Source organism: Cricetulus griseus, chromosome 2, assembly GCF_003668045.3.
Source record: "Cricetulus griseus strain 17A/GY chromosome 2, alternate assembly CriGri-PICRH-1.0, whole genome shotgun sequence".
NCBI lineage: Eukaryota > Metazoa > Chordata > Mammalia > Rodentia > Cricetidae > Cricetulus > Cricetulus griseus.
Window position 1 is genome coordinate 203,032,912 of NC_048595.1, and position 16,416 is coordinate 203,049,327.

Sequence of the window (16,416 nt, forward strand, 5' to 3'; positions counted from 1 at the left end):
TTTTGGTATTTTTTATCTTAACCGATCTTCTTTTAGTTTTCCTGTTTTGAGTTTTGTTTGCTTCGTTTTTTTGGGAGCTGCTGGGGACTGAGTGCCTATGTTATACATGAATGTGAAGCAGCACTAGTCACTTTAAATATGTGAAATGTAAAATTGGATATTGCTGATTGTTACAGGGGTCTCCCTCCACAAAGCGCCGGGGTCAAATGCTACAGCCAATCATAGAAGGAGAAACAGCACATTTTTTTGAAGAAATCAAGGTAATTGTGTAGAAAAGTCATTCCCTAAACACATGGGTAGCAGGAAAGTAGAAGGTCATGGCCTGTGGCTCTGCTTGGTTATCATTATAGGAAGAAGAAGAAGATGGTGTCAGTCTGTCCTCTGAGTTAAGTGACATCTTGAAAACAGCTGTACACACACAATCATCATTGGAAAACTCAGAATCTGATGCTGAAGAAAATCAAGAGAAACTGGCTCTCGATCTCCGCTTATCAAGTACTCGGGCAGCTTCTATGTAAGTACTTGGCTTGTGATTTTAGCTTATTTTATAATTAAACTTACATACCAAGACATCTAATATAAACAGCTGAATGCTTGGAGGGAATTACTAAGAAGAGATTTATCAAAAATTGCTTTGTGAGATACTTCTATAAGTGTGATTTACAAATACAGATTTTAGCTCCCATTTCCCTTCCTTTTTTTTGTGGGGGTGCTGCCAGTGGAGGTGCTGGTGCTACTGCTGTGGAGGGAGCCTAGGGCCTTGTGTCGGGAAGACAAGTACTATACCCCAGTTACTTTCTGTTGTAAAATTGTGTGAGAGGGTGCCCTTTGCTACTGTGTCTATGCGGAGGTCAAATTGTGTAAGGCATGTTCTCACTGTGTTGTGCTGTGTTTGTACCTTGCATTGCCATAAGAATGCTGGAATTACAGTTCTGTGGCACCTTGTTTGGTTTTTTTATATGGATTTCAGGGATCCAGACTCAGGTATCAGGCTTATACATCAAGTCTGACTTGCTGAGCCCATATCCCCAGCCTGTGGTTCCTAATTCTTTATTAAATACTTCAATTAAAAAATTGTACTCAACTGATAGCAGTTATAGGAGTCAACTGAGAATTTATTGACCTATTTGTCTTTAGATTGATTTATGACAGTGGTTATCAACCCTTATTTCACCTTAAAATTAACTAGGAAGGTGCGTGCGTGCGTGCGTGCGAAGTCAGAAGACAAACTTGGATGCTGTTCTTTAAGAACCATCCCTGTTTTTTTTTTTTTTTTTGATTCTTCTTGTCAGGTTTTTTGTGCTTTTTGAAAGATTTCATTTTAATTAGTGTATATTTGTATGGATTTGTACACATGTGTTGAGTGCTTCTGGTGAGCAGAAAAGTGCATTATGACTCCCCTGATGTGGAGTTACAAGCTGTTTTGAGCTGACTGACATATGGTTCTGGAAACCAAACTCAGGTCCTCTGCAAGAGCAGTATGTGTTTATAACTACCGAGTCACTTGCCTGTACATATGTTTCTGCACCATATGTGTGTCTGGTGCTCCCTGCAGGCCAGAAAAGGGCTTCAGGTCTCTGGAACTAGAGTTATAGTTTTGAGTCAACATGTGGGTATTAGGAATTGAACTAATCACTGCCCCTTCCCCACTTTTTGAGACAGTGTACCTCTTATTGATCCTGGGACTTATTCATTACTGGCCAGGGATCTTTGAAGAGCTGGGATATAGGTGCACACCATTGCACCCAGAGATTTTATGTGGGCTTTGAGGGTCAAGTTCAGTTTCTTCAGGGTTGTGTGGCAAGCACTTTATGAACTGAGCAGTTCCCACAGCCCCAGAACAGTTTTGTGATTTAATTGATTTGTAGTGGAGTGTAGACATTGGTATGTTTTGGAAGGCCAATCAGCAGCAATGAGGGCTAGAACCACTGCTAAAATAATGAAGAAACTGTACCCTTTAGTAATGCTTTTTTTCCATTTTAATTTTAGGCCTGAATTACTGGAACAGCTTTGGAAAGCCAGAGCTGAGAAAAAGAAACTACGTAAAACGTTACGGGAATTTGAAGAAGCGTTTTATCAACAAAATGGAAGGTTTGTTAAGCATTTTAGATGTTGACATCTTTCACCTTTAATTTATAAAATTCATGTTAAGATAGTGGAATGGAATTAGAAACACGGATACAGATGCCTGTTGCCAATCCTGGCTACCAGTTTGATCCAAGGCCTTCGGGGGGTGGGGAGGGCGGAAGAACCAGCTCCTAAAAGATGCTTTCTGATCTCCCCACACATCATAGCACATGTGCTCTCATGCTTCACACACTAAGAATTACAGACACATTGTTTATAGGATGTTAGCCTTGAACTGTTATTTTTAACTCTAAGACTATATATAGCTTGGTGCAAGACCATTTGCCTAACATGTGCAAGGCCCTGGGGTTTAATCCCCAAATATATATATATATATATATTTGAAGCAGGGTCTGTCCTGGACTGACTGTGTAGACCAGGCTGGTCTTGAACTCAGAGATCTACTGCTTCTGCCTCCTGGGATTAAAGGCATGTACTACCACTCCCGGTCAATTTTATAACAGTCTTTTATGCTCTCAAGACCTGCTGTTACTAAAATCAAGGAAAAGTCATAACTGGAGTGTAAGCATCTCTCAAATGTTTTAAGGTTTTCCTGAAGCCATTCTTGTTTGTTTGCATTGCTGGAGCTCAAACCCATGAGATAAACATTCTACCACTGAGCTACATCCCCAGGCCCCAGGGACTTTATATTGCTTAGGAGTGACCTGTCTGACAGGTTCTCATTGTGCAGCCATGAATAGTCTGGACTTGCTATGTAGATCAGGCTGGCCTAGCACTCAAATTTCCGTGCTGATGCAGGGTTAAAGTGTTGGTGTTAAAGAGTGAGCCACCTGCCTGTTGTATGGTATCTCTTCTCTTAGGAAAGATCCACAGGAGGAGTGAAATCCTTGACTGGGTTTAAGACAGGGTTTCTCTGTGTAGCCCTGGTTGTCCTAGAACTCACTCTGTAGACTAGGCTGGCCTTGATCTGCCTGCCTCTGCCTCCTGAGTACTGGGTTTAAACATTGTAAACAGTATGCCATGTACCTTTAACTGCTTTGGATAGTTGACCTATATCCCCAGAGTTGGGGTTCACTGAACAGCCAGTGTAACCAAAAACTGGCAAGCTTTAGGCTATTCTAGATACCTTGTTTTATGAAGAGGGATAGAGATGCCAAAAAGTCTTCCTGTGACCTCTGCACATGCCTGTGCACACATATGTGCAAAGTTAAGGATTAAGTCTCAGAGTAACTTAGGTGGCCCTACCAAACCAGGAGCTGTTACAAATTCCAAAGCATATTTTCTTTAAAAAGAGCTGGGGCCTGGAGATAATTTTGGAGTTTCACATGTATATGGGTTATTAAGTGTGATTTCAAAAATTGGAGTACTGTGGAAATGGCTCAGTAAGTGAATTGCCTGCTATGTGGACCTGAGTTTAATCCTCAGATCTCAACCCAGTTTGTGGTGGTGTCTGAATGTTGTATCACTGGGCCTTGATAGTCAGCCAGTGTTGTGGACATTTGTTTAATGATACAACATTCTTTTATGTTACTGTGTTACTTTGCCTGTCTAAAACACCTTATTAGTCTAACAAAGAGCTGAATGGCCAACAGCAAGGCAGTAGAAAGGATAGGCAGAGGATGCAAGTGGCCAGCCACCCAGCTACATAGCAAGCCATGGAGTAAGAAGTAAAGATACACAAACAGAGAAAGGTAAAAGCTGGCTAGAAGCAAGCAAAGCTAAGGCCAGATGTGATTTATTTGGGAGCTTCCTGATGAGTGAAAGAGTAAAAACAACAGGCTAGCTTAGCTACTTGGCTAGCTTCAGGCAATGGGAAAGGAAACCCTTCCTCAAAAATCAAGGTGGATAAGACAGATACCCAAGGATTTTACCTCTGGCTTTCTCTCATGCACCACATGTATAAGAAAATTAAGTGGCATAATTTCCATGCACCTTTATGTTGAAAGAAAGCAAATTGATGCTGAAGTGCTCGCTCGTGGAAGCCTTCTAGCGCCTACAGACTACCCTGCTGATAAGTGTGTAGAAAGTTATTTAAGCAGTTACTAGAGGATCCATCAAAAACAGTATTTGTAGAATGTTTTTTGTGTGACTTAGGTCAATAGCCTTTTGCCCTGCACAGCAGTTTTTATTTCAGCCTAAATTTGTAATACCATGCTCCATAATAGGACAACTTTTAAGTTAAATTTTTTATCTTCCTTAGGAATGCCCAGAAAGAGGATCGTGTCCCAGTGCTTGAGGAATATAAGGAATACAAGAAAATTAAAGCCAAGCTTAGACTTCTTGAAGTTCTTATCAGCAAACAAGACTCTTCAAAATCCATATAAAATATGTTCCCTGAAAATTGACATCATAAAGTCAGTTGTGTTCCTTGAAGGTTCATCATGTGTTCACGGTCAGGCACTCAGAGAATAATGCCCTTGTCCTTGTGGTTCAGTAGGGGAAAGGAAGGCTGTTCCACATTACCACAGACTCTTCTTCCCACTTAGCAAACATGCAGATCCCTCCCTCCATTGTTTACTACAGATCCATCTATTAGCAAAAGACAAGAATTTTATTCTTTTCAAGAACTTTGGAAATACAAAGCTTTTGTTTACTATTTTGTTTTTTCTTTACTGAAGAAAATTGAGAGGAAAATCTTCACATTGAATTCTTCGGTTGCCATTTTCTTACAGAATGACTGAGAATTTAAAAGAAAAGCCTATAAATGTGACATATGCAGCTGTATTCTGTTTTTCCTAGAAAACCAAACTGAATTTTCAAATCCTAGTGTGGAACACCTTTCTGTGTAATTCCCAGAGTGAGACCTGCAAAGGTAGTACTTAGAATTTGCAAATCAGTGGTCCCACTTGAATGAAGATAACAGTGGGTAGACCACAAAGCAGCCTTGCTTAATCATTTGAAACATGACACACATCACTCACAGAGCTGAATCACATCACACGCTGCCTACAGGACTTGAGTTACTGTCTACCAGCTATGATGTGACTTGTCTGCATCAGATCCTGCGCTGTCCCCCCCACCCACCTCCAGATAATGTGAGAAAATAGCCATGCCAGTATGGAGGGACTTGGATGGTGCTCAGCTTTGTGTATTTTATAACATGGGCCTCAGTTGGCATAAGAATGATTACAACTAAGTAAATCTGTTCTTTACAAGGGCTATACCACTGCAGCTTTACATGTCCATTCAGAGGGCTGCATTGCAGTCACCTCTAACATGACCACCCCTCACCCAGTCTCTTGCTGTCTGAAGCAGCCACTTACAGGATGTGTAGTGGTATGCCCCTTGTCATACATACATAGACTCTTAGCATCTCTTTTCCTTTGGCTTTGCATGGCTTTTCAGATAATCTGCTAATCATTTTTATGGACTAGTAATTGTATTAATACAACAGATGTGAGTCAGGCTTAATCTAAATGGATCATTCCTCCTCCTCCCCCCTACCTCCTTCCCTGTCCCCAGGTGCTTTTTTGAATTGATAAATGTCTCACTTTGCCCATGCTTTGCATGTAGTGACTCATGCATGATTTTCTTAATATTAATAGTTTGTTTCATATAAATGGAATTTCACAAACATCTTTAATAAGGCGAGGAAAGCATGAACCTCGAACTTCTGGCACTATTATTTAAACAGTAAGAACATGAGGTAGCTTGATAATAAATAGTGTCTCTAGTACTTCCCATTTCACTTGTGTGTGCAATGCCTTTTTTCGGGGAGAGGGAAAAGTCCAACAGTAGTGAATGTGTAGTTGGAAGATTTCTTTTCTTTTTTTTTTTTTTTAAAGCACTAAATCCAGCTTTGTTTGTGTGGTTCCTTTTGATATTGCTAGGTCATTCATAATGTATTTTTAGGAAAGTAATTAAGAATGCCAAAAAATGTATCATTTGATTTGAACCCATCATGTGGTATACTTTTTAGTTTCTTTTGGTCTCCAGACAGGATTACTACATGTAATTTTATGTGCACTGTATATTTTTATGAATGTTTTATTTTGTATACCACATGCAAAAATGTCCATGTGCACTATTTAAATGTTTTAAATAATATATTCCTTCTCTATAACGCTAAATCTATTTGAGTACAATATTTTTATAAGTCTGTAGCCTGACTGGTTTCACTGAGTTACAGCTGCATCATGATTTGGTCATTTGGTGTTAGTTTTGGCTGAGTAGTGAAGTGACAACACACTTGTCACTCATTCATGGTTTAGTAGTGGTGATAGGATTAGGCACCTGAAAGTTTTACTTTGGTACAAATAAAAATATCTATATAGAAATATTATATAGATATATATGTCCACCAGTGTAATTACATTGCTGTGTTTGTTTGGCACTTCATTGTACAGAATTTTGTAATAAAAGAACTTTAATGTTCTAATTCATTGTGAATGTATGTTTGTCTATTCTACCCAGTGATGATGTACGGACACACTAGGGTTGCTCAACAATTTGGCCAGCATGTTCTGGGGAAAAGTCCACATACTGTTTTTTAGAGCTGTTTATGGAGAATAGACTATGTTCATTTTCTGCCCCAGACAGGGTTTCATGTATCTAGTCTTGACATTGCTACATAGCCAAGGACCTTGAACTTCTGTTCCTCCTCTGCCTCCTAGTGCCAGAATTAGTCAGTTTGTTGCATTTGCTGCATTAAGAAAACTCGACCCTCCTTACTTTGCAGAAGATGGGTAGTAATTTTTAAAGTCCTTTACTTACTGGATATGTGGTGATGTACATCTGTAGTCCTAACTACTCTAGAGGCCATGGCAGAACCCAGGAGTTGAAGGCCATCCTGGGTGACTTATTTTTTGGTTGGAGAGGATCAAGACAGGGTTTCTCTGTGTAACAGCCCTGGCTGTCTTAGAACTGCCTCCCAAGTGCTGGGATCAAAGGCGTGCGCCATCACTTCCCAGCTTTTTAAAGTTTTAAAACACTTGGTTTATTCATGTTTTAAATATATAAAGTATTAATATGTAAATTAATTGCTGTGTTTGAATGTGGTATTGCTTTGGCCAGCAGAACAGAACATAGGGTTATTGTGGAGAGGCTTATGTAGCTTAGGAAAATAACATTTCCCTCCAGTTTCTAAAATACCAATTATACACAACTTTCCAACAAGAAGGCTCTCATCTAATTTCCAAACAACTTCTTATGTATGCCATCCTCTTTAGAAACTAGATGAAGTCTGCATTTGAAGGTGGCAATGAAATTTCCGTAATTAGCTGCAGTTCTGTATTTAACTTTTTCTAGGCATTTTGGAGTTTGTAGAATGGAGATTATTTTTTGTTTTTGTTTTGTTTTGTTTTGTTTGCTTGTTTTTGACATTGGAGCCTGTCCTGGAAATTGCTCTGTAGACCAGGCTGGCCTTGAACTCGAATAGATCCACCTGTCTCTGCCTCCTGAGTGCTGGGATTGGTGCATGCCTGGCTAATATTTTCCCAGAATCTTGTCACTTAACTTACGTCTGGCTAAAGGAAGTGAGGCCCTGGGACATGACACATTTGAAACTACCAACAACATTTTATGTCTCTACCTTCCATCCAACCTTAGAGGTCTGCTCCCAGTTTTTAAACTCTGCCCTATGACCAAGAAGCATTAACTTTCCTTCCCTTTTACATTCCCAGAATTTAATGATAGATAACATTGAAGAAACCCTGTGAGTGTGCCCATGTGCATATTATAGGAAGTGCTTGGTAAACTTGTGGACTGTACAGTGGGTTCAATCCAGCTGCACCCATTTACAGAAACCATCTGTTAGAACCGATAGCTGCTTTTGTGCTTTTAAAGTATGTCTTGGGGAGATGTAGTTCAGTGCCTAGCATTTGCAGGGCTCTGTACTCAACTCCCAGCACAGTGAAAGAACAATGAAGTAGCCAGAGATGGCGACATGTTCAGGGGATAATCCAGTAAGTACCTAACAAGCCTTCATTAGAGCACTGGATCCCATCTTACCTCCAGTATTATTGTAGCTTTCTCATCACTTGGTTTAGTTTTAAACTGATGTAGTGTAATTCCTTCTCCAGCTCCACAGCATATAAGAAGAGTCTAAGAGAGAGTTTAAAGTTAGTAGAGATTTGTGTGATAGCTCTGTGCAGTAGACAGTAGCTCATTAATGCCTGCTGTGTGCTTTGAGAGGACGATAGGATGACAAGTTCCGGAATCACATTTTACAGGGCAGCTGTAGTGCTGATGGAAAGCTCTGAGAACAGGCCTGCTATGCCCTTCCATATAGAGGTGGAACATTTGTCTCACTTTAAAATTTATGTGTATGTTTTACCTGCGTGTATGTCTGCACCATGTGCATGCCTGGTGCATATGCTCTCCTGGGACTGGAATTAGAATGTGTGCTGCCAGGTGGATCTTCGGGAAGAAGAGCCTGTACTCCTAACCCCTGGGCCAACTCTCCAACATGCTGGCCTACTGTCTAAGCAAATGGAGGTTTGTGCTTTAAGTTTTGAAACTGCAAAAAATGAAAGAATTCCATAAAGCAGTGTGGAATAACATAACGTGTGTCCCTCAGTCTGCATATCCTGGTGTCCCATGTACCACAGTTGGTTCATGTTGGTGCATGTAACAAATGCTTACTCTCGAAACTCTTGCTGAGTGACAGGCTGGTAGTCATCTTGAATTTCAGTAGAGTAATACTTTTTCTCAAGTCTCTCCTTCCATGTTTTCATATGCTCTGCTTGTTGGATCTCCTGTCAATTTAGAGGACAAATATAGGCTGCAGACTGTAGGTGTTTAAGACTCCAAGTAAACTACTAAAGATTACCGGCATGGTGTCTGAATCATCAGAGTCACCCTGGAAGGCTGGGCTGAGGTACGCAGTACGCATGGGCAAGGGTTCCGGTCTTATTTGCTAACTTCCTTCTGCTGCCTCGTGCTTTTGCACCTGGCTTTAATTGTCAAGGCTCATATTCTTCTGTTAAGTGCTGAGTATTGAGCCCAAGGTCTCATGCGTGCTATGCAATGCTCTGCTCTGAGCTACACCCCATGCATCTGTGGGCATTCTTTGCCCTCCCAGCAGCTTTCTGCCAGACTTGCACAGATGTGACTCTTGCCTTGGGTTGTGGCCTGCATGCACCAGTGCCATGTACCACAACACAAGTCTCTCATTAGAAAATGTATTGCTGCCCTTTCCTAGTTTGAGGAGGCCTTCCTATGAACTGTTCTCCCCAGTACTGATTTTCCTGTGTGCAAGTACATGATTATGTTTCAGTGTGTGTGTGTGTGTGTGTGTGTGTGTGTGTGTGTGTGTGTGTGTTACACACACAGTGGTGAGTGTTAGGATAACTTGCAGGGCCATCAGGCTTGGCAGCAAGTACCTTTACCTTTACCTGCTGAGCCATCTCTCTCGCCTGCCTCATTTTTCTCAAATTTAGGGTGGAAAAAAATGAAATGTGTGTGGAAATAAGGAACAGCCCTAGGGAAGAAGGAGTGTATCAAGGTGTGATTCAAAAGTGTTTTTGTAAGCCAGGTGTGGTAGCATGCACTTGACTGCTGGTATTATAAGAGGCTAAAGCACCCTGGGCTGCATAGCAAGAATCTCTCAAAAGGAGCTTGGGTTGGCTCAGTAAAGCAATTGCCAGGAAAGCCTGAGGATTTGAGTTCAGATCTCCAGTAGCTAGGTCACAAGCTAAGTTGTGGCATCGTGTCCCTGTAACCTCAGCCCTGTGGGGGCTGAGACAAGCTTGCTGGCCAGCTAGTCTAGACAAACAAGGGAGCTCCGGGTTCAGTACAGCTATCTCAATTGAGGAAATAGGTAGTGCTGGTTTGCCCTCCGTTTGCACACAAGAACACGTACACCCAAGTACACCCCACAAATGAAGTTAGAAAACAAATACACTTTGAACTAGGACAACTTAGCATTAATTTACTAAGTGTATTTAGTCCAGAAATTGATTCAAGGTGGCTGAGTGGACTGCTGCCTAGTGCTTCTGATCACCTTCACTGTGGTTCCACTGCACTGTTAGGTGGAGCTCCACTGCTGCCAGGGAAACTTGCTAACTGCAGCGCCTGAGTTTTTGCACTAATACTGTTAACTACTAAAATGACCAGGTTGATTATACTCTGGGTGCAAATACACACATAAATCTTTTTAAAATGCTGACTCGGCAGTGCACACTGAAATCTTAGGGCTGGGGATGAAGACACGGGTCCTTTGCGGGCAAGCCAGTCTAGCCTAATTGGTGAGTTTCAGGGCGATGAGAGACCCTGTTTTAAAGGATGGCCTTCCTGAGATAATAACTTTGGTCTGTACATATGCCCATCCACACATACATGCACCAGAAACATCCCCAGATCTGTCAAAATTGACATGAGTCTTTTTAATAGAAGTGATCTATTCATTAAATTCCATAATAGGACTCCATTCTTTAAGCAGTTTGCTATGCCCTGTCATAAACGGGAAAGGCTCCTGATTATTCTGAGGGGTGTATTGGAGGTGACAACTGTTGCTATAATTATTTCTATTAATGAGAACTAATAGAGCTATCACTTGTGTTTACAAAAATGAATTAAAATCTTACGCTTTCATTAAAGCCTTCTTTTCTGGCTTGCTGGGCCAAATCTCCGGTGGTTTTCCTACTGTAAATGCAAAGTAACATGAGTAGAAAAGGCAGTGAACCATGAACAATCAGATCTACAGCGAGGAACTGGATGGGTTCTCATGGCTAGTGCTGACATTAAAATATGTAAATGGGACTGTGGCTGAAAAACAAATCCACTTTCTTACCACTAGTAAATGTGAGCGTCACGGTAAGCCCAAATCCTATTCATAAGTATCACTGTAAACATCATGGTAAGCCCAAATCCTATTCATAGGTATTTCTGTAAACATCATGGTAAGCCCAAATCCTATCCATAAGTATTACCATAAACATCATGGTAAGCCCAAATCCTATTCATAGGTATTACTGTGAAATGTGTTTGGTAGTTGAGTGAGCCGTGTAATACATGTAGACTAGAGTTGCTTTATACTTGTGTGGGAACTTTACTCTATTTTCCTGTGAGAGCCTTTCCTGAGTGGCAAAATATGTCCCGTGCTCTGTTTTCAGTGGTGCCAGCTGGACCCAGTGCCTCTGGCATGCCCAGAGCCTCCTGTGCAGGGCATGTCCTCTGCCAGTGGACTACTTATCAGCTCTGTATTAATTTTATTTTTTTATTATTTATTGGTTTTTTGAGACAGGGTTTCTCTGTGGCTTTGGAGGCTGTCCTGGAACTAGCTCTTGTAGACCAGGCTGGTCTCGAACTCACAGAGATCCGCCTGTCTCTGCCTCCCGAGTGCTGGGACTAAAGGCGTGCACCACCAACGCCCGACTACGTATTAATTTTAAATGAGTGAGAGTTTCACAATGGCCTCAGAAATCAAAAGGCTTACTGATGTCAGAAAGACAAAGTGTTTAGATTCACCACACCAGATGGTGATGGTTTTACAATCAACCTTAACTCTCATTGGGGACCATTTGGTAAACTAAAGGTGTGAAATGCATTTTCAACTTAATGATAGTTTTACAGGCATGTAACCTCATCCTACATTGAATATCTATGTAGTGGCTTGAATGAGAATGTCACCATAGGCTAACATTTGAATGCTTGGTCCCCAGTTGGTGGAACTGTTTGGGAAGGATTAGGAGGTGTGGCCTTGGAGGAAGAGTGCCACTTGAGGTTTTAAAAAGCCCACATCATTCCCAGTTAGCTCTCTGCCTAGTGCTTGTGGATCAGATGTGAGCTCTCAGCTCCTGCTCCAGTGCCACACCTGCCTGCCTGATGCCATGGCCTCACCTGTGGAACAGAATGGCTTGGTCTTGCCTCTAAAGTTGCCTTGGTTGTGTCCCTTCACAGCAATAGAAAAGTGACTAAGACATTTCATATGGAACTTGAAAGTGATAAAAAAAAATTTTTTTTAAAGTCTTACATTTTCTTATCTTCATTATCCTGAGCTTTCTTCAGTCCAAGTTTCTCAAGAACATTAAAGTAACTCTGGGTTAATTAAAAAGAGTTAAAATTTCATTAAAAGTTGCCTCTTGTATCTTCACATTTAATCAAATTACATGAACTATGATATGTTTGTTGTAGGAACTCCTGCCCAAAGAGATGTCTGGCACAGTGCCATGATCCTTTCCCTGTACCACCACCTTGCATCCTGCTCTTGTGAAAGCAGAGGGTGCTCCCAGGGGCACTACTGGAACACAATGGGCAGATGGGGATGAGAAGAGGAGGAGGGAACAGGTTAGGGGAGGATGGAGAGAGTACTGGGAAAGACAATTGGAACTGGGGGCACTTGGGGGGACACGATAGAAACCTAGTACAATGGAAACTCCCAGGAATCTACAAGGGTGACCCTAGCTAAGACTCATAGGAATGGGGAATTGACCATCTTCTATAACCAGGCAAGACTTCCAGTGGAGAGACTGGGACACCAGACTAGCCATAAACCCTTTGTTCTGCAAGATGTGCTGGGGTAAAGACTGCAAAGAATTTGAGAGTAGCCAACTGATGACTGTTCCAACTTGAGACCATGTCATGAGAGGAAGCCCACCCTTGACACTGCCTGGAAGGCCAGGAACCAGAGACTGGATGGCCCAGAGACCTAGTATAGAACTGAACACTGTGGGCAAAGAGAAAAGAAAATGAATTAATGAAATGATTCCTAACGGTACTCTTCCATACTCGTAGACTAGCATAATCATCAGAGAGGCTTCATCCAGCAATTGATGTGGCAGAGACCCACAGCCAAACATTAGGTGGAATTCAGGGAACCCTGTGGAAGAGGGGAAGGAAGAATGGTAGGAGCCAGAGGGGTCAAGAAAACTAACAAAATCACAAAATCAACTAGCCAGGGCTTATAGGGGTTCACAGAGCCTGCATGAGTCTGACCTAGGTCCTCTGCATATGTTGTGGTTGTGTAGCTCAGCCTTCTTGTGGGTCTCTAGCCGGGGCTGTCTCTGACTCTTGCCTGCTTTTGGGAGCCTCTCCCTCCTACTGTATTACATCATCCAGCCTTAATATGGGGGAATGTGCCTAGTCTTACTAAATTGTTATGCGGTGTGTTGGTTGATGTCCCTGGGAGGCCTGTCCTTTTCTAAAGGGAAAGGGAGGAGGAGCAGATCTGGAGGAGAGGGAGGGGGGCTGAGAGGGGAGAAGGGAGGGGAAAATGCAGGAGAAGAATAAATTTTTAAAATATTAATGTGGAGCTGGAGAGATGGCTCAGCAGTTATTTTTCCAGAGGACCTGGGTTCTGTTGCCATCACTCATCAGTCAGCTCACAGTCATAACTCCAGCCTCGTGGAGGGGGGTTGGTGGAGGGGTATCCAAGGCCCCTGGCGTGCACCTGCAGTGGCATGTTAAGACGGACTGTTTTAAGTATGTTAGCACTTTTACCGTGTACAACCAACATCACACTCAAGATATCCAAGATAAAAACCCCACAGTTGAGCTCACTGTGGGGAGGTCATCTTAACAGCATTGTCTTACAGACAAGCTCTCAGACACAGCTACTAACCTCTGGGAAGCACTCTGGAACTGCCAGCGTGTACAGGCTTCTCAGGAGTGCTGGCTAGTTCTGTCAACTTGGCATAAAGCTAGAGTCATTTGAAAAGAGGGAACCTCAGTTGAGAAAATACCCCTACCATGTTGGAATCTGTGGGGCATTTTCCTGATTAATGGTTAATAGGAAGGGCCCAGCCTGCTGGGGTCCCTGACTGGGGATGGTAAAAGAAATCAGGCTGAGTGTGCCATTAAAAGTATCACTCCTCTGTGGGCCCCTGCTTCAGTTCCTGTTCTGATATCCTTGGATGATAGACTACAAGCTGTAGGCAGTGTATTAGGTCATGGTGTTTTATCACAGCAATCGAAACCATAACAAGGTAAGAAAGACTCTTGACTCAAAATGAGCCAGATGTCAAAAGGACAGGGAAGATTCTATTGTCCAGAACAGAACCTTAGGAACAGCTGTGAGGACATGTCAGGGGTAGGAAATGGTCTGAGCAAAAGGCAGAGTGAGTGTGTGTGTTACACAGACAGTACTCAGTTTAGCAGCCCTCTGGAGGCACAGGTAGCACTGCAGTTCATTCAAGGCCAGCCTGGTCCACACATCAAGTATCAGGCAGAGGTGCATAGTGAGACCATGCCCCAGAAGGCCAAAAGCAAACAACAAGCAAAAACCAAGCACTCTGAATACAGAGGAAGGAAAAGTACAAACTCTAGCTCATGATAATTGAAGGCAGGTTGGGAGAGCTGAGTAAAGAAATGGGGCTTAATTTGATAGGCCCAGGCAATCTGCTAGACTCAAAGTGGAATGGCCTGGGGTCAAGCTAGAATATGTAAGAGGATATTATCGTATGGGGAATGAAACCCTCATCTCTTGGTGTCAGAATTTAAAGGGTCCTTGAGATTCTACAAGTGTGAGCAAGACCTGCATGTGGAAAGAAATTCCAAGCCTTGAGAACAGACTATCAGAGAGCCAACAGGACAGAAAGTCCAATGTTTGAGCCAGGAGAGACTGAATAACATTGCCATGTAAGAAAGAGAGCGAGGAAGACAAGGAACACAAACGTTGAGTTTGGTTGTAGAAATTTGCTAGTATCTAACTTGACAAGCTCTTGGGAACATCAAAATAGTTTCCATTTATCACCTGACAGTTATTTGTTTGTATTCAGTATTTAGAATTCGAAACTCTGAAATAATTCTGGCTAAATTGTTGATGCCAGAGGGGCTGCGGATGTAGCTCAGTTGATGAATGCTTGTCTTGCATGTATGAAGCCCAGGTTCCATCCAAGCAATGCATCAACTGGGCATGGTGGTGCATGCCTGTAATCCTTGCACCCAGGAGACAGAGGCAGGAGGATCATAACACTATTCTTGGCTGCATAGTGAGCTTGGGGCCAGCTTGTGAGACATGAAACCCTTTCTCATACAACAACAAAAAGACCTGGAGGGCATGTGTCTCATGCCTTACAGAGGGCTTAAGTGATAGAGGTTTTTTTTGTTTGTTTGTTTTAGAATTATATTTAGGAGAGAAAGTTAACTAACCTTCTTAATTATTTTACCAAGTTCAAAATCAGGTCTTCTGCCTATTGCATAGTCAGCCTTCACTTCAGAATAGGTGTCGTTAATTATCGCCAAGAACATGTTCTGGGGAGAAACATTCAAATCATTCTTTCAATAAAAATTTACTTAGGGGTGGGCATATAGTTCAGTGTCTAAAATGTCCTCAGTTTGATCCCCGGCATCCCAACACACACACACACACACACACACACACACACACACACACACACACACACCACACACACACACACACCACACACACACACACCATACACACACCCATGCACACGAACACACACGTGACTTTTAAAGCTGAGTGCTGCAGCAAGTGCCTATAGTTTGGCGACTTGGAAAGCTGAGGAAGAGTCGCAAGCCTTCTTCCAGCAAGTCCACACAACCTAAATCTCCCCAAATAGCACCACTAGCTGGGACCAAGTGTACAATGCCACAACTTTGTGACTAGTCTGTGATGAAGAAAAAAGGATGACAGTCATTCTCACCAGCAGTACGAAGAACACAAAAAAGATGAATGTGATGAAGTAAATGGGCCCCAAGATCCAGTTGGCTTGCTGGATGCCAGCAAAGTTAAAGTCTCCAAGGACAATCCGAAATTGTGCAAAGCTTTGATGGGAAGAAAGAAAAGCATTAGAAAATGTTCCATTTCTTCATTTAGATACATGACGACTTGGAGTTGCTAATGTCTCTGGCTGTATAAGCCACATGCTCTTTGTTTTTTTTTCAGTGCTGGGGACTGAACACTAGACCTCATGCATGCTAGGCTAAATGCTTTACCACTGAGCCACAACCCAGCTCCTCCTCTCTGGCTTTAACTATGCTGCCACAGCGTCTTAAGATCAGACAGAGCATGATAGAACATGCTTACAATCCCAACACATGGGGGACTGAGACAGGAGATCAGGACTTCAGTGTCAGCCTTTGTTACATATAGCAAATTTTAGGACTTTGTAGGCTACATGGCACGCTCTCCCAAAGGTGGGGCTGCCCAGGTGGTTCAGCTGGGAAAGGGCCTGCCATGCAGGCATGAAAACCTGAGCTTGGGTCCCAAGCTGAGCATGGAGGTGCATGTCGGACATCCCGGTGCTGGGGTGCTGGGAATGGGGACAGAAATGGGTGGACTCACTGGCTGCCAACAAGCGAGCACCAGGTTCAGTGACAGACAGACCCTGTCTCAAAAAATAAAAACTGAGGGGTGGAAATGACTTAGCAGGTAAGGGTGCTTACCACCAAGCCTGAGAAAATAAGACTCCACATGTTGTCCTC

General features: G+C 42.5%; 2 protein-coding genes across 6 annotated transcripts in view; one reads left to right on the plus strand and one right to left on the minus strand.

Annotated features, from left to right (window-relative positions):
• The window catches only part of Fam13b (family with sequence similarity 13 member B), a 55,987-nt gene extending 49,521 nt beyond the window's left edge, over positions 1-6,466 (plus strand). For 4 of the 5 annotated variants that reach the window (XM_027400709.2, XM_027400711.2, XM_027400712.2 and 1 more), the window contains 4 exons: positions 177-260; positions 351-514; positions 1,990-2,091; positions 4,289-6,466. In XM_027400709.2, coding sequence (XP_027256510.1) covers positions 177-260; positions 351-514; positions 1,990-2,091; positions 4,289-4,412 — 474 coding nt within the window. In that variant the 3' untranslated portion in view covers positions 4,413-6,466. The remainder of the gene's footprint in view (positions 1-176; positions 261-350; positions 515-1,989; positions 2,092-4,288) is intronic. The other variant, XM_027400710.2, reaches the window with a different exon arrangement.
• Positions 6,467-8,045: 1,579 nt separating this feature from the next.
• Positions 8,046-16,416, minus strand: part of Pkd2l2 (polycystin 2 like 2, transient receptor potential cation channel) — a 30,935-nt gene continuing 22,564 nt past the window's right edge. Inside the window, exons 9-14 of the mRNA XM_027400706.2 lie at positions 15,636-15,756; positions 15,118-15,219; positions 12,002-12,066; positions 10,614-10,668; positions 8,671-8,783; positions 8,046-8,130 (exon numbers count right to left, since the gene is read on the minus strand). Coding sequence (XP_027256507.1) covers positions 8,046-8,130; positions 8,671-8,783; positions 10,614-10,668; positions 12,002-12,066; positions 15,118-15,219; positions 15,636-15,756 — 541 coding nt within the window. The remainder of the gene's footprint in view (positions 8,131-8,670; positions 8,784-10,613; positions 10,669-12,001; positions 12,067-15,117; positions 15,220-15,635; positions 15,757-16,416) is intronic.